This window comes from Corythoichthys intestinalis, chromosome 16 (genome assembly GCF_030265065.1).
Source record: "Corythoichthys intestinalis isolate RoL2023-P3 chromosome 16, ASM3026506v1, whole genome shotgun sequence".
Lineage (NCBI taxonomy): Eukaryota > Metazoa > Chordata > Actinopteri > Syngnathiformes > Syngnathidae > Corythoichthys > Corythoichthys intestinalis.
The window spans coordinates 33,451,181-33,471,639 of NC_080410.1; the positions used below are offsets into that span (position 1 = coordinate 33,451,181).

Below are 20,459 nucleotides of genomic sequence, written 5' to 3' on the forward strand. Positions count from 1 at the left end.
GGGAAGTCTTGTTTCCCTCATACAATTTTGAAAACTTATAAATTAATACTTTCATTTGCAAAATTGGATAATAGTGTTGCACCCATGCCATTCTTTGGCCCCTGATACGGATTCCACTGCTCCACTGTGTGGTATTGGCCGATACCACATTTTAAAAAACACATTAACATATTGTTTTCGTTTGTTTGTTTTAGTACAAAATTCCTACTCACTTAATGTAAAATAATTGCTATCATAGCTTGGTCAGACACTGCTTAACTTTGGTCCTGTTCACAGTCAGTCGCGTTATACCACTTTAGCTTAGCTCATGTGCTAATCACTTATGCTAGCAGAAGACACAGGTTCGCTAGCCTGCTTTTTCCAGTTTTCCCTCCTTTTAATAAAGCTAACATCTTAACAGATGCGCATGTCAATATCAGTGTTCAGAAACTAAAATCCTGGCTGGTATTACCGTTTACCATGTACATTTATCTACAATTTGAAGTATAGGCCCCTACATTAAAAATATGACTGCTAAATGAGCACATTTAACAACACTTACCAGGATTAAAACTGGTGGTTGGGAACTAAATCTTTTAGCTTTATTTCTCAATACTAGCTGCTACAGATGCACATATTTTAATGGGGTATCGGTGGACCCTTCCAACGCTAGTATCAGTGCAACACTATTAACAACGCCCTAACAGAAAAATTCAGAACAGGTGTTTGAGAAATTGACCGATTAAATTGGATCAATTTATGTGAAAAAAGTAATTAGGAACAGGAAAACATTGGAAAATGCGCCATCAAAAGTTTAGAGAGAGTCGATATAAGTTCACCTTTCAAGGGTTTCATTGTGCATTTTAGGTCCTGAAATTTATCCGAATCACTTAATCTCTATCTCTTTTTTTTTGTGAGCAGTGATGTTTTATCATTTATTTCACGTTTTATCATTGTGTCTTATGCTGTTCTCACCAAAGTGTTTCCTCTTTTCCGAAGGGATGCGGCGAATGAATCTCTTAATAAAAACATTAAGATGTGAAATGATGATAAAAGGTGGAGCAAGGCAGGGCCTCGAATGGTATTCCACGATCAGACTGTAACGCTGAAATTTCCAGTAGGTGTCACTGCGATCCTGAACTTCGTTGAAAGTGTAACTGTTGGAAGTAAAGGAAAGGACAAGACAAATTTCGATTTACCACAAATTAGCATATACAGTTGTAATTAAAAGGAAAACATGAAATGATCCCTCAATTGTAATAGTTGCTAGTTCAACAAAATTTAATAACAAGTACCGGTACAGTCATCTTCTGTGGCTTAGTGACATATTAGCAAGAGGCTAACAAATAGCCACTTTTACTGGTAGCGTGAAAATCTCTCACGTTTTGGCGAAATTCGCCATTTTGAAGTCAAAATGGGTAACCTATGTGAATTGTGTAGATCAGAGGAGAAATTTTTTAATGTCGGACACTTGGTATGCAAGCGGGGAAAGCGGCACAAAGCCAAAAAAGCGCACCAGAGTGGCCAAAACATTGACTTATTTCATCGAAAATAAGGGGGGTAACATTGTTGTGTCCTGTCTCTTCAATGCCAAGCTTGGCTGCACGTCGGCCGTGAATGAACACCTAAAGCGCCGTCACCCAGTTGTAATTTTGGAAGACGACAGGAGACAGTTACAAGCTCGCAGATCGTAAGTCCATCTAACTAACTATTGACATGTTTTATTGAAGTTGCTAAGCCTGTCGCGATATGCAATGAGTCCATTTATCGCACGGTAAATAAAAATGAGGACGGTCATTTTCATGGCTGCGTTTTATCACCGCGCGCGCGTGCATACATTTGTGTTTGCGTGCTGATAGCATATGAGACAACAGTTCCTTTCACAGATATTTATTGGTCATCAACACCCTGTAGAATTAAAGTTCAGACATACAAAATAAGGAAACACATCTATCTAAAACACTGTAAACATTAGCATTGCTATGTGGAGGCTAAAGAGGAAAAAAGACAACCTACTTTATAAAACATTGGCAATCTTCTCCAAAACGCAAACTTGCGGTTAAAAGGTGACACTTCAAACATGAAAAATCGCTGGTTAACAGCATTTGCAAACGAAAAAAATGAAGAAAAAAAAAAGATTACTGACACCACACGCAACGGTAAAAGAGCTTTTTTTGCAGAGTGTAAAGCATGTTCGTGACATAAATAACGATTTCTGGAGTTAATCCCACATACTTCAGAATTCAGATTCTACACTAAGAATAGCTTTAAAATGACACCCTTTATGAAAAATCTGATTGGTAATGCATAATTATTATACTACTATTATATACTGTTTACTATAATATTAATGCTAGATATTTTTTTTTTTAGAATTGCTTTGAATCATGTTGGAAAGGCGAAGTCAGTGTTCTGAATCTGTTTGCATTCCATTCTTTTGCACTAGTTAATGCTATCAGCATTTGACCTCATTGTTTATTTGTGATTTATTGTTGTTATTTACGTGTTTATTTGTACTTTAATAAAGAATTTAAGTGTTCCAAAATGTTTTTGTGAATTAATAAGCATCATCAAAAATTTCATCGCTAAATGAGTTAAAATACAAAGGGGGGAGGGAATTGTTAGATTAGTCGAATAATCGTAAAAATAGTCGGCTGACCAATCGGGAGAAAATTACTCGTTTGGGACAGCCCTAGTTGTACAGTGTACCGGAACACATTTCCCCCACACCCTTCACACCTTGTTAACCCTGACCCATTTTCATGCCTGGCCATTACATGGGACAATAATCCTCATGTATTAGGAATTGTTATGACTGTACTGTACCTGAACATGGCGATGAGGAGATTGATTAGCAGTATGTTGGTAATCAACAGATAGACAGTCTGAAGAAGGATAACCAGCCAGTTGGCGTAGGTGTTCATGCAGGGCTCTGCCCCTGCTTGGATTAGTGTCCTGTTGTTGGTACAGTTGGTTTGTTGAAATAATTCAGCTACATAGAAAAGAAATTAAAAGGAACATGGTATCATGTGAGCATCAGTATTGTAAAGCTTTAGACCCCTCACAAGGTCACCACTTCAGCTGGAGGCAAAAAGGCTGCGTTCAGACGCAGGCATATCAGATTCCAATCGGATTCCTCCTCAAATCTAATTTTTAGGCCTGACTGTTCACACTATTTTAAGCAAGTGTCCAAATCAGATCCGGGCCTATTCATACTGGGCCACATTATTGCCACAATTTGGCAGTGAAGGCTTCATCCAGCATATAGAATCAGATTTCTGTGCTTTGTGACTGTTCAGAATACAAAAGAGCCATACAGTTTCAATCTGGATGGGCTAAAAATCAGATTTTGGCTGCCAGTCTGAACAAGGGCAAAGAAGCTTGTTGAAATGAGGATACCATCTGACACACATTGATCTTTTCTTCGCTATACACACGGTGGCTCATTAAGATGATAGTTGTTCAGCCACTTAACCCTCAGCAGACCCGGTGTCGTATGGAGCAGCCAGCCTGCTTTGATTTGAAAGCATCCGTTTTTGAAAATAGTGGTCTCGGCCCCGCAGAAAGAGTACCTGAACATATTTTTATACAGAACCACTGTTTTCGAACTCTTCCATTATAGAAATTGAGTAAAGGGTCTCTAAATCTCATAAATACACATTACCGTATTTTTCAGATTATAAATTACACCTGAGTATAAATCGCACCAGCCATAAAATGCCCAACGAAGAGGAAAAAAACATATCGGTATATCAGTCGCACCGTAGTATATGTCGCATTTTTGGGGGAAATTTACTTGATAAAATCCAACACATAGAACAGATATGTTATCTTGAAAGGCAATTTAAAATAAAAATACAATAAGAACATCATGCTGAATAAGTGAGCAGTATGATAATGTTACATGATGCATGAACAACGAAATGCGAACTTGGCCGGTGTGTTAACATAACATAGCTATTAAGAGTTATTCAGATAACTATGGCATAAAGAACATTCTAACGAGTTTACCAAACCATCAGCGTCACTCCAAAACACCAAAATAAATATGTGAAATTATATAATAATTAAGGCTGTCAAAATTATCGCGTTAACGCGCGGTAATTAATTTTTTTAATTAATCACGTTAAAATATTTGACGCAATTAACGCACATGTCCCGCTCAGACAGTATTCTGCCTTTTGGTAAGTTTTACAGCAAGGTTTTTTATGCTGTCTAACAGCGAACTCTTGTGGTCGCTTTGCTACATGGTTTATTGCTTTCTTGCCAGTTCAATTATTCAATATGGCTGCACTACGTCTCGGGCTGACGCCTACGTGGTAATGTTGTGCTTATATGATCCTTGGACAAGATTTGTCCGTAAGTATGGTTGTTGCAAAGAATGTACATATTATGTTTGTAAGCGAAATGTTATATTTTTTGTATAAGACGCTTCTTGTTTATGTTTAGTGAACCTGTATAGCGTGCTAAGCTAACGTTGTTGCTAATGCAATGCTTGTGTACTTTTTTTTTTTTTTAGTTTTACTACGGTCTAAAGAGGACAATGGTTTGAGGCCATTTTATTAATAAATCAGATGAAAAAGGAAGAAGTCTGATTATTAAGGCGTCGTTCACTGGCTCTGGAAAAAGTAGACGCTTCGGAGTGAGGACAGCATAGACAGATTTAAATGACAGTAGAGTGAAATGCCCACTACAGTCCGTATGTACTGTGTGTTGAATGTATATATCCATCTTGTGTCTTATCTTTCCATTCCAACAATTTATTTTACAGAATATATATATAATTTACAGAAAAATATGGCATATTTTAGAGATGGTTTGAATTGCGATTAATTAATTTTTAAGCTGTAATTAACTCGATTAAAAATTTTAATCGTTTGACAGCCCTAATAATAATGTGTTAATAATTTCACACATAAATTGCTCCTGAGTATAAGTCGCACCCCCAGCCAAACTATGAAAAAAACTGCGACTTATAGTCCGAAAAATACGGTAACATGTACTGCATTAACTTTGGTAGATTCATTTATTTTTCTGGACTAATGCTACTAATTCACTTTACTGAATTCCTTCTAATTTGGAAATATATGGTCATGGTCAGTCATATTGGTGCTGCACTATGCTATCAAACAGTAAAATGGAACTAAATGAAAATTATCCAAGTAAGTAAGAATGATTATAATCAGACAAATCAACAGTTTTTCGTGATTTTCTCACATTTAATTTACTCACCATCGACTTCTTCCACAGGAAGAAGTCCATAAATATGCATGTAAGGTTTGTAAATGACCCGGCGAAATATCCAATCAGGTCGGGGATCATATGAGAAGAGGAGCGCCTGGTTGGCTACTCCATAGGCCATGAGCCACACGGCCAGGAGAAAGAGGAAGAAGAAAATGTCTTTCATCTGAGGGAAGCAAATTGGGAAAACATTGTTAAATATTTACACTAAAAATATTGGAGATTGAGTTAATGTGTCAGTATTCATGTCTCACCATTTTTCTCACAATGATAATCTTGGGCCCGAGCTGTTTGTGGACAGCAAATATATGTATCAGGCGCAGCGAGAAGACAATATAATCTAAGGCCATCAGAGTTCGACCAAACTCGAATGACCATGGAAACATTCTGGAAAACAAAGCAGGGATATTGGACGCAAGGCTCTGATGTTTAACCTGTAAATAAATATGGTGGACCCTTAGTTCACCCCAATTTGTATAAAGAATTACTTATTTTCACGATAAAAAAAAATTTTGGAAGCATTTACCATTCGTACAGTTCGATGTTAAAAATTATCATTGTATTAAGGCTGTGAAAATATGAAAAAATGCATGGATGGGTTGAGTGAATAATGCTTTGGTCCCGGCCTCATCGAGTTGATAATTTGCACATGACAAGTTTACCCCCCCACCACCAAAATGGGTTATTTTAATGCTTTCATGTACGATTTATGATTATTTCTTAACCCTTCCAGGGCACTCATTGGCTGCCATTGACGATACTAGACGTCCAATCAGTTTTGACTGACAGTCAAAATGGATTGGCGTCTAGCACTGTCAATGGCACTGAAACATGACACGGATCACACACTAAGAAACTCCTTGATCAAGAAGACAATGACAGTCGAGACAACCTCATGAATGTTTGACTGTACAGGCTCCACTCTACAAGGATATAGTGGCAAAGGTAAAACACATAAAGTATTTATCTTATCACCTGCAACACATAGCACAAATGAAGAGTAAGATGGCTATGAGGTCACACTTATTCCAAGAATCCTGGATGTAACTCCTCATTCCCTGGAGCACCAAGTTGGTGCCGGTAAAGGCCTGGCAAACAAAGAGTTTAAGAGTTGGACTTTGCTTAGTGGATCGGTCACATTTGCACATATGGGTAGGAAAGCTTGTGTTTTAGTGTTGCACCGATACCATTTTGTTTGTTTTTTGGTTGCTCCCGAGTCCCGATAACGAAAAGTACACAATCTTTTTAGTTTACATATTTAAATTACTGCAAACTCACTTCAATGTAAAATAACTGCTATATTGTGACTTGGTCTAACACTTCTTAAAAACCTTTGTGAAACAGGAAAAAAGACTAATGCAAACTTTGTGAGTACACAGGCAATGTCATTACACCACATTAGTTACATTTAGCTTAGCTCATATGCTAATCATTTTTGCTAGGAGACTACACAAGTTCGCTGGTCTACTTTTCCCTCTTTTACCTCCTTCCAACAAAGGTAACATCTTTATAGATTTTCATAACAAAATCAGTGTTCATAAAACATTAAATCCTGGGGGTGTTACCATTTCACATGTACATTCATCCACCGTTTAGAGTACGTTATAGGCTCTAACATCGAATAAAATCAAAATACGACAGCTAAATAAGCAAAACTCCTCTCCTTGGCTCTAAATACCACAGGACTTGACTAACATTTTCCATCATACAAAAAATATATTCAATGACTTTTAACTTTTTTTTTTTTTTACCTTTAGAGCATTATTTTTCATTTTCTTCTTTACGGCAGTATTCGTAGCTGGCGGCCTTCATTGCTTGAATAACCGGTGTGTGGAAACAATCTTGAAGAGTACCGTAATTTTCGCACTATAAGGCGCACATGACTATAAGCCGCCACCCACCAAATTTTGCACGAAAACGGCATTTGTTCATAGATAAGCCACAATGGACTATAAGCCTCACTGTATTATGGGATATTTACATCAATAGATATTAACCGGTAACACTTTATTTGATCGCGGCATCATACAACTGTCATAAGACCAAATGAACCACCATTAAGCTTTGAACCAATTGGCTGCCAAGCTTCATTGCTTGAAGAAGCTTCATTTGGCCATCACTGCTCCCTTGGGGAAGACAGTCAACCTTTGTTGCCACCTACTTTCAACACTGTTGTCATCCAACATACCTCCTATCATGCATTGCAGTGCTACAGATGTAAAGAACAATCCAAATTCATGTACTGTGCTAATTCTTTCTTCAATTAACTGTTCCAGTTGTTTCATTATTGCTAGTAATGGTATTTGGTAATACTTTATTTAACAGTGGTGCTATAAGACTGTCATTAGACAATCATAATTATGAAATGACACTGTCATGAACATTAATAAATGCTTATAACAGATGTCATTTAGTGTTATCCGGCAAATTATCTCACTTTTGAATGAATGTAAAAGATCCAAGCTGGACATTAATGGAGTTTGTGACATAATTTGCCGGATGACACTTAATGACATAAGCATTCAATAATGCCCATGATAGTGTCATGTCATAATTATGACAGTATTATGACAGTCTTATGATGTCGCTGCCAAATAAAGTGTTACCTATTAATAATAATAAAAATAAATGAATAAAAAGCCGCACTGGACTATAAACGGCAGGATTCAAAACGAAGGAAAAAATTAGCGGTTTATAGTCCGAAAATTAAGGTACATATTGTGGAGCATCGGTGCATTATTTTATAGTACTCGCCGATACTGATACCTGCATTTGAATGCCGTATCGGGGCCCCTTACGATACAAGTATGGGTATGGGTGCAACACTAGTTTAGATGACTGACCTGTCGAATCTCTTCACAAACTAAGGTGAAAACCCAAAAGTAGAGCACAAATTCCGGCGCGGATGGGGCACCCTGTGATGGGGAGTCAAAATCCACTAACAGGACATAGGCAAACAAGCAGAGGAACAGGAAGTACATCAATATGTTGCCCAGGAAGGAGGTGACAGGGGCAAACCAGAACTGTGTCCACCGTGACACAATGAATGGTCTCTTAATCTTGGACGGAGACGAAGCTGAAATGATAAGGCAAACCATTACTTTTTGGGGCCAATCGAAAGGTTCTCTGCATTTTCTCTACAACCCTTTTATGCATTATTTATTTTATTTTTTTTCTTTAAATGTTTTTATTACATCCAAAGTGGATAGGGGTCTCAAATTTGCGATTGCGGCCCAAGAGACAATATTTTGCAGTCCTCATTTCAAATCCAATTGTAGTATTAGGATTCCCACACGCATTTTTTGGAGGGCAATGAGAAAAATATATATAGTTGTTTATTATATACAGTGGTACCTCTACTTACGAAATTAATTGGTTCTGGAAGTAGTTTCTAAACTTTGAAATTCTGTAAGTAGAAATGCATTTTTCAACTAAATGCCCTAAGTCGTTCTAAGCCCCTGAAAACTCAGACATAAATCTTTTATAATGCATAAAATTCCTCAAAACATGTAACAAATATATATGACAATTGGATCATTGCACAATAAAAATAAAATCTGAGTTGTGCATAAAACCAAGAATAAAGAATCAGAGTTAATACACTCATGTAAAGCTATCAGAACACTTTCTTAACAAAAGGCAATATTTTCCCACTGCGGTGTGTCTTAACTTGAAAATTCTGTATGTAGAAACGCTCTTAAGTAGAGGTACTACTGTATGAAAAATTGAAGGCTTGTTATTTGAAAAATAAACAAATTACTGCATGGGCTGGCAGCGGATCACTTATGCTAATAATAACTTTTGAATAATATACAACGTATTGCAAGATCAAGACTCACCTTTCAGATTTTCTTTGAGAGGCTTGAATTCATCTGAATCCCCATCCCTATTGGTGTATATAACAATAAATCAATCAATTGGGGAAGTAGTAGTTTTAACATAAACATGTTTGGGAACAAATGTACTGTATTTACTTTTGTATAATGTCTTCCAGGGAGAAGACCGCAGCGTCATTTTCTTCCATTTTGTTAGTCTCCATCTTAAGGACCTCTGCAGGAGTAATCACTACCTCCTTAACCTTCCTGCACGTGCACAAATCTCTCAGTAACACTACAATCAAACCATCATTGAAAAATGTTTGAAGTGCAAAACTGACCTGAAGTTGATTAAATCTGTGTAGATGAGGGGGGGCATGAAGAAAGATGTCACCAATTTCCAGACCCTAGTGTCTCTATCCATGCTGCCCCACCAGATCTGGGAGAGCAATGCCTAAAGCCGAGAACAGCAGCTTTACCAAAAATACTGAAAACACCGATTAACAACAATAGACATCCAATCTACGTCGAATGGAATCGTCCAATGGCTTCCAACCCCTCCCAGTTAAAATGAATTGGATATCTATTACCGTTAATGGGAGCCAAAGAGCTAATATGTGTGAAGTCACAAAGCAAAGTGAACTAGTGAGATAATAACCTGAACTCCATCATGGCTGAAGAATTGGAGAGCATCTGCAGCAGTTGCCATTTGCAGACAGGTACTTCCAAGCCACACTGGGCTCACTCTTATCAGAAGTTTGAATGAACGCCTCTCACTGCTCTGGAAGCATTCTCCAAAAACATCTGAACACCAGAAGGCAAAACTATTAATTTTTTTTTTTTTTTGCTGAAAAAAAATGCAATACCATGGAAGCCCATTCACGCCACTCAAAAAAACCACGCCACTAAAAAAAGGGCACATTTAAGAATTAAGAAAAGCGTATTCTTGCAGTCCGATGGGTTACATACCTTTAATACATATATACGTATTATTTAATAATACACAATATAACAGTAAATAATGACAGTCAGTACGCTGCTGCTGTTTTGGTCATTAAAAAACACCTAAATATTTGCTTTAATTATTATTGTATTTTTTTAATATTATTTTTTATAAATAATAAGTACATTTATAAATGCATGTAATATTAATAAATGCTAAATTAATGAAATTTAAATGAATAAAAACAGATATACACTGTGATTATGGCCCAAAGTAACACTCTAAAGTAGATTTCTTTTTATTTTCATCGTATTCAACTTATTGCCTTCCATTGTCGACATTGGACGTCCAATCCATTTGGACTGAGTGCCATGTAGGAACTCTTTTTTTAAATCATAGTTTGTGCATGAAACGGTTAAGCAGTGACACTTATCAAGATGGTCAATTTTTACGATCACTTTACGTATATTTTGTTTAGAGAAGTGAAACAGGCATTTTGTAGATAGGCAAATTACCCTATTACTATTACTTTATTCAGTCAGCGACATAAATTCACACCAAAAATGCTCTAAAGCCGGTTCAAACAACAACAACAAGCTCTAATACACATTTTAAATTATCGTGTAGGCAAAATACCAATACACTGCAGGGGAATTTTGATTCACGTGTTATGTAACTTACGAAACTTGGATACTGGTATCCAAGCCTGAACTATCAATATGCTACTTTGGGTCCATTATTAAAGTATTTTCTTTAAACAGTGGTTATTGTATGGTCTTACTGTAAATTTTGACTCACCGTGTGCAAGATCCTCAAACTTCTGTGCCAGATCTGTCATGGCCACTTTAATCTCAGTCTCACTTTCAAGTTTAGAAAGCTCCCTCAGTAGTTTACAGCCACCTAGCGCACTCAGCACCGACTCCCCCGCCTGAACCGGATTGGAGAAAAAGGCCATTAGAGGCTTATTAACCCTTTCAAGGACAGTGGTCACTATGATGAACATTTATTGAAAAGTTATCATTAGCTTTACTCATCTTTGTTGTGGTAGTTCTTGAAAATACATGTTGAGGGCAATCGACGTCCAAGGACAATTAAGATATTCGAATTATACATACAAAAAAAAAAAAATCCAAGCGCTGATGTGAAATTTCTAGATGCAAGTTATGAGATGCAAAAGTAAAAAAAGGCGGTTGAACTTATCAAAAAAAAAAAAAAAAAAAAAAAACATGCACATTGATTATTTGCACACATTATTTCTTAAGGGGTCTCACCATCTCCCAGAAATAAACCGCCATCTCACTACGGTTCTGCAGCACAGCCCAGATGAAGAGGGCTGCCCAAGGAGACTGGCAGTGTTGGTCCCGGTATGCACATTTGCCCTGCAACAAGTTGCTAACTTGCTGAGGAAAAAAAACAAAGTGAGATTTTAGGATACAATAGTGATTTTTGCATTGCAGCTATGATTTGCTAAATCTGCTAAAAATGTACAGTATGTATAACCCGATTTTAGGCATAGATGAAAACATTTAGTGGAGAGGAGTGTCGGTTACAGACTCTGATGGTCTTCCGAGGGCCTAGACTGGGATCCAGACCGAGGGGTCCATAGTAGAAAGGCTGACAAACATCTCCCAGCAAGTCTGACAGCACACGTGATACCTGCAATTGCAAAAAAAAATAAATTGGGAATGAATGGTTGAAGCCTCTCAAAACAGGTGAACCCTAAATTTAGCTAATCAATTTGAACTACTGTATAAACTATAATGCTTGTTTTAGGCAGATCACCTCAAACAGGCTAAGCTGTTGTGCTGAAGTAGACCCAAGCATTTCATTCTGAGTTAGTGGTCCCATCTTGACTCTATTCAGACTAGACAAGGATCCAAACAGGCTTAGTCGGTCACTCAGATGCCTCTGGAGCAGAGTGTAAACCACAGTGCTGTCAGAGATTGAGCGATACAAGTCTTCCAAGCGCTGGTAAGTAAGATAGTCCAGGATGTTTAGACCGTTCTCGCAGAAGAGGCGCACAAACTGAGGCTTGTCATTGATCAAAGCATCTGTCATGGAGCCATCCAGGTCATCATACTAAAAACACAAACATCTAGTTAGTTACCATACACTGTATGGAATAACAATAATCCCCAAGTATGACCAGCTCTGACCGTCCATTGTATGTCTCCAGTGAAGAGTTCCGCTCTGGCGATGTCGACTCTGTCCCAGGCTACAGCCAGTTTCAACTCTTCAGTGTACTCGCTGGCATCTCTCGACAGACGTTTACTAGCTTGACACAAAACACACAGATTCCGCCTACCACTGTTTATGGCAGTCAAAGAGTTAAGCGATGTGAAGTCGCTCTCCTGGATTTTTCAAATGGCGAGGCAAGTATAATATTACTTATAAAAATAAGACCTGGTATTGGAATTTACAGATATCTTAATTTAGGGATCGGATCAGATCGGAAGTGAAAAAATGTGTATCAGTGCATCATTACTTTTCAAATGTGCTATGTAGAATACATATATTTTTAACGAATAACATCATACATACCTCTAACGAGGGCTTTTAGGACTACAGTGTCAAAATCATATGGTCCTTCTTGCTCCTCATGGAAAACTGTGATGAGCTCTCTGTTTTGATAAATACTCACAGCCTGGTTACACAGCAGGAGTGGAAGGGAAAGAGTTAACCAATGTCAACTTTGAAGTACCGTATTTTCCTCACTATAAGGTGCATTGTAGTATAAATGAATGGCTTACGTGTTTTCATATACAGTAGTGTGCACTGCATTAAAAGGCACAGTAGTAGTAGTGGTAGGGAAGTAGTGGTGAGGGAATTTCATCCCATGATTAACCAATAATGAAACAAATACATTGGGCGCTCTGTCCGCTTTTGAAAAAATTTGAATGCTTTTAGGTGCGCCTTATAGTGCGGAAATCACAGTAGTTGTCAGTTAAGTCTAAACTCACACTTTCCACGAGTTTTTCCAGGTCGGCTTCGCCTTGGAAGTATCTTCTTATCTTGTCACGGATCATATCGCGGATATCTGATAAACACTCCTCAGACTCGTCTTCCGATGATTGGGCAGTTGGGCAGAAGAATAGGCCACCAGAACTCAACAGGAGTTCACTGATAAAGTCTGCAGCTGGGCCAGTACCAGCTAGAACAAGCCAGGGTGTAGATCTTCTTAGCGACGAATCTACTCTCTGTAGACAGTACAGCAAGAGAGAGAAATTGATAAAGTCGCAAAACTTTGACCGATATAGTCATGCTTTAGTTATGCCATTTTGTTAAAATGAAGAGTTTTCATTAAAATGTCTGTAATGTTTCAGCAATAAAAGAGTTTAAAATGTCCCGAATTTTGTTTTAGGTGAACTGATTTTGTTAAATGTGTACTGGTAGTCAATCAAAGGCCCTTGAATAGATTTATATCACAAAGTATGCAATGGTTTAAGTAAATATCGTTTTGTTATCCTAATGAGTGATATTCTACTTGTGAAGCCATTTCCGTTTATTGGCCTGCATCTGTGCGCGTGTGTGTGTTTATGGGTAAACTGTTCACACCTCTAGCATGTTGGCATCTCCTGAGATGAGCATACACAGCACTGGGATTTCAATATTGCCACTACCTGTTGAGACACAATTGCAGGTTTAAACAGGAAATAATTAAAAATTTCCTCAGAGCAATTCCTGCAGTGCCTTACAGCAGGTGTATTTTGATGTCAGCAACTAGTTACAGTGGGCCAAATAAGTATTTAGTCAACCACCGATTGTGCAAGTTCTCCTACTTGAAAAGATTAGAGAGGCCTGTAATTGTCAACATGGGTAAACCTCAACCATGAGAGACAGAATGTGGGAAAAAAAACAACAACAGAAAATCACCTTGTTTGATTTTTAAAGAATTTATTTCCAAATTAGAGTGGAAAATAAGTATTTGGTCACCTACAAACAAGCAAGATTTCTGGCTGTCAAAGAGGTCTAACTTCTTCTAAAGAGGTCTAATGAGGCTCCACTCGTTACCTGTATTAATGGCACCTGTTTTAACGCATTATCGGTATAAAAGACACCTGTCCACAACCTCAGTCAGTCCCACCAAACTCCACTATGGCCAAGACCAAAGAGCTGTCGAAGGACACCAGAGACAAAATTGTAGACCTGCACCAGGCTGGGAAGACTGAATCTGCAATAGGTAAAACGCTTGGTGTAAAGAAATCAACTGTGGGAGCAATTATTAGAAAATGGAAAACATACAAGACCACTGATAATCTCCCTCAATCTGGGGCTCCATGCAAGATCTCACACCGTGGCGTCAAAATGATAACAAGAACGGTGAGCAAAAATCCCAGAACCACACAGGGGGACCTAGTAAACCTACAGAGAGCTGGGACCACAGTAACAAATCCTGCACTGCCAGACGTGTCCCCTTGCTGAAGAAAGTACACGTTCAGACCCGTCTGCCGTTCGCTAGAGAGGATTTGAATGATCCAGAAGAGGACTGGGAGAATGTGTTATGGTCAGATGAAACCAAAATAGAACTTAGTAATAAGCATTTCAAGGTCCTGGAGTGGCCTGGCCAGTCTCCAGATCGCAACCCCATAGAAAATCTGTGGAGGGAGTTGAAAGTCCGTGTTGCCCAACAGCAGCCTCAAAACATTACTGCTCTAGAGGAGATCTGCATGGAGGAATGGGCCAAAATACCAGCAATAGTGTGTGAAAAGCTTGTGAAGAGTTACAGAAAACGTTTGGCCTCCGTTATTGCCAACAAAGGGCACGTTCCAAACTATTGAGATGAACTTTTGGTATTGACCAAATACTTATTTTCCACCATGATTTGCAAATAAATTCTTTAAAAATCAAACAATGTGATTTTCTGTTTTTTTTTTTCCACATTCTGTCTCTCATGGTTGAGGTTTACACAGGCCTCTCTAATATTTTCAAGTGGGAGAACTTGCACAATTAGTGGTTGACTAAATACTTATTTGCCCCACTGTATATATTTGTTTGCTTTTTCAAAATGTATTTTATTTGTAATATGTTGCCTTGTAATTTCAAGCTTACATTATTACAGCACATGAATGTATTTACGTATATATTGATTATAAAGGTTATGGAGTATATTTAAAAAACAATGTGCTTCTTCCAATTCTTTGTAAATGAACATAGGCTTGACTTAACTGTGATTTGTCATTGTTACATTTCTTTCTTTTTTAAATGGATTTTGATCTACCAATTTAACAGCACTCCTTATTTTTCCTCAGATGGGGTTTCGAGATTTTGTCCTTGAGGGGGTTTAGATCTGGGGATGTCTTTTTTTTGTCAACTGTGATAAAGAAAAATATATAAATAATTTGTAATAAAATGAAAGAATTAATTGAAGGAAAAGGTAGCAAAATGATCAATTGTTAAATAAGCCGGATTTTGGGGGGGGATTTTATAGGTAAAATATGGTAACATAACAAGGGTCGTGATGCAGAAATCGCAGACATCAAGGAGTGGTCGAGATTTTCTCTTTCATATATTTATATGGATTATTTATCATCTAACATATCGGGGAAAATGTGACAGTGACAAAAAAAAAAATACAATTTAATGGCTGGATTGAAAAAGCGCTTGCGCGACGTCTGTAAATCCAGGGTCCAGGGTAAAACGGACAAATTAAAATAGTTCGGGGACTTAATGCGCCATGAATCTGCTACGGCAGCATATAGACAAATCAGTCTACTAACCCTATCGAACACAACTGTTTTTTTGGCTTAAAATACAGCAGTTTATTTTAAGGAGGAGTGCATGAGCAGAAACTACTTTTTCAGTCTTGTCTGTGTTTTCTGCCATATACATATATATTAATGCATTAATTCTAAATAAAATTAAACGTATTAAAAAACATAGTAAAACAAATTGTAATAAACTGGAAAAAAAAAAAAAATTGTAAATGTGTATTTTGCCCTGGGAATTTTATTCATTTATTCAGGTTTCATGTTTTGTTTTCTAAATGTCTTGTGACCTAACATAGCTTGACTCTTTAGCTGCTATTGACGGCAATAGATCATTAGATCGCTTCCATTAGATCGTTGAAATTGATTGGATGTCTATTGCTGCCCTCTTTTATGAAATACCACAACACATACTCTGGGACCTGGGAAAGTAGTGAATTAATTAAGATAATGATAACTTTTGAATGGATGTCCACTGTAGTAATCACTGTCCCTGAAAGGGTAATTAAATGTAAGTTGACTTAATGTGAGTCTAGCGTAAGTCACTTGACTTCAAGCGTGTGTCTCACCCCATATACCAGTACGCTGGTGAGAAATATAGTCCTCCAAATTGGCACGGAAGGCTGTTTCTCCTCCTTTTCGGCCAGTGCTCCCATCATCCACAAGCAGGAATGCCTGGCAATTGTTGTCAAGGCAGCAGGTGTCACGTGTTGTATTCTGAACATAGTAGCAAGCGGGGAAGCTTCCCTTTAAAGAGACAAGAGAATATTTAGTCAAACAATTTGCTACCGATTTTGCTCTTTTATTCCCCTCCAAAATTTTGCATTTTTTAAAGTCGTACCCAGGAAAAAACAAAACTATGTCATTCAGCTCTTACATGATAGAACAGGTTCACGGTTACGTAAAATGATCAAGGTGTACCTGAGCATTTACAAGCTGCTGCCTGTTGTGCACAATGCCCCAAGGTGCGACTCCCACATCTATTACTTTCTTTTTGGAGAGAGCAGGGGCTGCAGCATCATGGTCCCTCACCGCCTCTCCTATACAGCGGGATACGCCTTCCCGAAGACCCCCCGTCAAGATCCAGGCCCCTAGATAACACATATATCGATGCTGAAAGATTGTTTTCAAACCGAAATTGTGATTTGAGAAAACACGATTTTGAAATCACCTAAGCTGCAGTTTTTTTTATGTACTCCTGACTGACCAAAGATGTCACCGCTATTTTACAGTTACCCTACTGCCTGACAGTGTGTCACACATGCACAAGTCACGTTCTCCAACCAGAAATGACCTGCTAATACTTCCAATGCACAGGTCAAGCTAAACAATCACAAGGTAAGGTGCTACGTAGGTACAGTTTATGCTGTGGACCAATCAGAAGTGAGATTCTATTCTTTCACATGCACAGGTCAGACTTTACTTCCTTCAAATGTACTTGTTTAAATCAAAGGTCAATGCGCCACATATCTGCTTAGTACTGATATTTTTAAACCTTGCAGACGTTTGCCGAACGAACTACTATTGGCTAATGGCTAGAGTGGGGGTTGTAAGTCTCCCTCTGTTACAGTCATTTTGTCCCTAATGCCTTTTACTGACCCCTATAGTCTGTGAGAATATATCAGCTAGCTGTACTAGCAACTCGCAAGCCGAAACGAGCATAGATGCTCTAAAATATCAGATAATCGAGCATAGATGCTTTACAATATCAGATAATCATATAATCATTCATGTTAAAAAAAAAAGACATTCAAAATATATTTACGTGCCGCTAACGTTACATAATTTCTCGGTAATTTAAGTTATTTTGGCTGGGTACAAACTCGGTGTTGCTAATTTCAGTAAAGAAATATTGATAGCATTAGGCTAACCATCGATACACTATTATCTATTTGCTGACTACATTTTTCAGATGAACGTATTGAAATATTTTTGTAAAAGAGAAAGACAATGTCAATGTTAAGACAACTTTTTACTGACTCGTGGCTCATCTAGACTTATAATGGTGAGGGCTTTTCTACCATTTTTTTTCTTTATTTTTTTTGTACAGGATTCACGTGATAATTCTATTCAATTTTTTTTCCTAAATAATACATTTTCAACATTGTTCTCATAAATTTCCAAATTATGCATACCCTCTCATATATTTTTGCGCACCCTTGTCAAATTTCATTTATCATATATGTTGTTGTGAATTACAAATGAACATGTCTTGACACTTTCCAAAATGTTACCACACCCATCTTAGCAAATTCACCTGATTTGCACCAGTACCTTTTCTGCCCTGTTCTACCTGCTTGCCAAACCGACTATTTAACTAATCAGCCTTGTCTGTGCTAATATGCCTACAGCTGGTGATGGTGAGATGAAGCCTCACGAGGCATTGCACCACTTGAGCAAATTGGTTCGAGAAAGGGTTCATTTCTCGGAGCTTCATGTGTCCACGGAACCACTTATTGGCTTAGTGTATAATCACAGTCAGTTGTCGCCCAACCACATGAGAGATTCGTTGAGTTTTGTGTGTGTGTGTGTCTGTTGGGAAGGAATTATTTAGCAAAATATTGTCTGACCAAATCCTCGATGTACATAGATGATCACATTTCATTGTTTTCCAGTCACAGAAGTTAAATTTGGCATAGATGTTCAGCAATGGGATCAAACTCATAACCTGAGTGGCCATGCTGTATGGGGGGAGGCAGTACCCCTGAATCAAAAAGAAAAAAAAAACAAAAACGACCAATACATATGAAACAAAAAAAACGCACACATAGACATAAACAGTACCTTACGTAGCGAAGCGACTTTGGCGTCAAGGAGCATTCGATAGTTCTGCGGCAAGGGTACGCGTTGCTCTGTAATTCACCGCCAAGTCACTAGAGCGGTGTGGCGTTGTGTTTGTACGGTTTTGGGGTACTCTTGTCGACTTCCTCTAGTTGTCTTCCGGTTACACAACAATGCCAACGGAGATGGAACGCTTGAATGTGGATCTTCAGCTCATTAACACTGAACAACAAATGTTGAGGCGCAGGTGACGCAGAAGACGTTTTCGGAGGTGGTCTGTCCGACTGTTGATGCCGCACAGAGCCTGGCAGTCACATTACGAATTCTAGCCTCGGGTGGAAGCCAGCAAGCTGTTGTGGCTAGCTTCAAACTGGCGTCGAGCACTGTGTCCAGCGTTTCGTCCGAGGTCTGCGAAGCATTGTGGACAGCCCTCCAGCCTGATTTTTTTGCCGTGTCCAACAAGCAACCAGTGGGAAGCCATAGCAGATTTCTGGGGTGGCTATGAAACTTCCCAAACTGCATTGGAAGCCTTGATGGTAAACACGTTATCCTAAAAGCACCAAGGCACTCTCAATCAGTGATGATGTATCAAGTGTGTGAATTGTGTGTTGTTGAAAATTACACATCAAAACAACTCTTTTGACACCAAACCTGTGCTTTGTTCTTCATATACTTGAAGTGTGAAATGTAAATAAGTCACAGACTCACAGCAAACATATGTACACAATAAATGATGAAGTGCATCAACCAAAAATACAAAATAAAGTGATAAAAAACTGGCAGTTTTTGGCTCAATGTGTCACTGCTTTGTGTGGCCATTCGCTTCCAAACACACACATGGTTCTTCCATTTTTTATGCAATCGCTGACCTCCAGCCCCGTATTTTCAGCAATCTCCTCTCACGAATTTCTTGCCATTTGGCCAACTTTATAATGTCTTAATGAGACATTGTAGATGTTGTCGTATTTTCTCTTCGGTGATACGCTCCTCAGCTTGCTCAGTTTTGCGTGTAGCAAAATAATGTTTGAAAATGGCGGTGATTTCACGCTGAACTGGAAACATCACTGTGAGCTGCCCAATCACAGTCCATTTGCGCCACTTCACCACGCGTTGACGTCAAACAAGTAAAGATTTTGTTGAGGTGCACGGCAGGCTACGGCGGAGGGTCGTAAATCGGGTCTGCCTTGATGGCGTAGGTCTGCCGCAGAAGCATAATTCGGCCTTAAGACACACGCTTCGAAGGCTCGGCGCACCTCGGTACATCACTACCTACAGCACAGAAACCCTGCCAGCCTATTACAAAAACGGCTCTTGAAAACTTTATATTTGGCTTGAAATAAGAAATTTTGAGTCGGCACAACATGTTCAAAAAAATACTTTTTTTTTTTTTTCTATTATTGATTGCCTTGATACTGTGTGTCAAAGCAATCAAGATAGAGTAAAAAAAGGTTCATGAATCTGCTGTTATCTCATGTAACCCAGAGTCTGAAGGCAAAAATTGTATCATGGGAAGTGCCAAAAGGTTAGCAGAGCTGTAGTGTACATCTACATATTACATACAAATATGCTACAAAGATTATCTTTAGTGTTTTTGATGAACTCCTTACCTGTGCTCTGTGCAGCCTTAACCAGGCCGTGTCTCAGCACATCTCTCACCCATGATTGAATCTTGTCACAGCCTTCGCCCGCCACTACTGAAACCACCAGGTTGGGTGAGGGCATACCCCAGTGTGTTGTCATCAGAGTGTAGATGGTATGAGGTGGTGTGTCACATGATAGCCGCAGAAACTAGACAGGACAAAGAGATCAGTGATGAGATGTCAATAATGATCAAGGCTCTTTTCTTAAATTTACGTTTACACTGTGTTTTGTTGTCCTCTTAAGAACAGTGGACATCCATTCAAAAGTTATCATTAGCTTAACTCATACACTGCCTACCGAGATCACTGAGCATTTACTGTGGTAGTTAGTAAAAGAGGGAAATTGATATTAAAA

At 38.4% G+C, this 20,459-nt stretch overlaps 1 protein-coding gene across 3 annotated transcripts in view; it reads right to left on the bottom strand.

Annotated features, from left to right (window-relative positions):
• trpm4a (transient receptor potential cation channel, subfamily M, member 4a) overlaps window positions 1–20,459 on the bottom strand; it is a 35,141-nt gene that overhangs the window by 5,449 nt on the left and 9,233 nt on the right. For all 3 annotated transcript variants that reach the window (XM_057817787.1, XM_057817788.1, XM_057817789.1), the window contains exons 5-25: window positions 20,072–20,252; window positions 16,605–16,774; window positions 16,253–16,430; window positions 13,534–13,598; window positions 12,939–13,175; window positions 12,520–12,622; window positions 12,135–12,253; window positions 11,761–12,057; window positions 11,533–11,634; window positions 11,250–11,378; window positions 10,777–10,906; window positions 9,694–9,839; window positions 9,377–9,489; window positions 9,195–9,302; window positions 9,060–9,106; window positions 8,064–8,296; window positions 6,196–6,308; window positions 5,475–5,607; window positions 5,212–5,386; window positions 2,806–2,971; window positions 955–1,136 (exon numbers count right to left, since the gene is read on the bottom strand). In XM_057817787.1, the coding sequence (XP_057673770.1) occupies window positions 955–1,136; window positions 2,806–2,971; window positions 5,212–5,386; window positions 5,475–5,607; window positions 6,196–6,308; window positions 8,064–8,296; window positions 9,060–9,106; window positions 9,195–9,302; window positions 9,377–9,489; window positions 9,694–9,839; window positions 10,777–10,906; window positions 11,250–11,378; window positions 11,533–11,634; window positions 11,761–12,057; window positions 12,135–12,253; window positions 12,520–12,622; window positions 12,939–13,175; window positions 13,534–13,598; window positions 16,253–16,430; window positions 16,605–16,774; window positions 20,072–20,252 (3,127 nt within the window). The remainder of the gene's footprint in view (window positions 1–954; window positions 1,137–2,805; window positions 2,972–5,211; window positions 5,387–5,474; window positions 5,608–6,195; window positions 6,309–8,063; window positions 8,297–9,059; window positions 9,107–9,194; window positions 9,303–9,376; window positions 9,490–9,693; window positions 9,840–10,776; window positions 10,907–11,249; window positions 11,379–11,532; window positions 11,635–11,760; window positions 12,058–12,134; window positions 12,254–12,519; window positions 12,623–12,938; window positions 13,176–13,533; window positions 13,599–16,252; window positions 16,431–16,604; window positions 16,775–20,071; window positions 20,253–20,459) is intronic.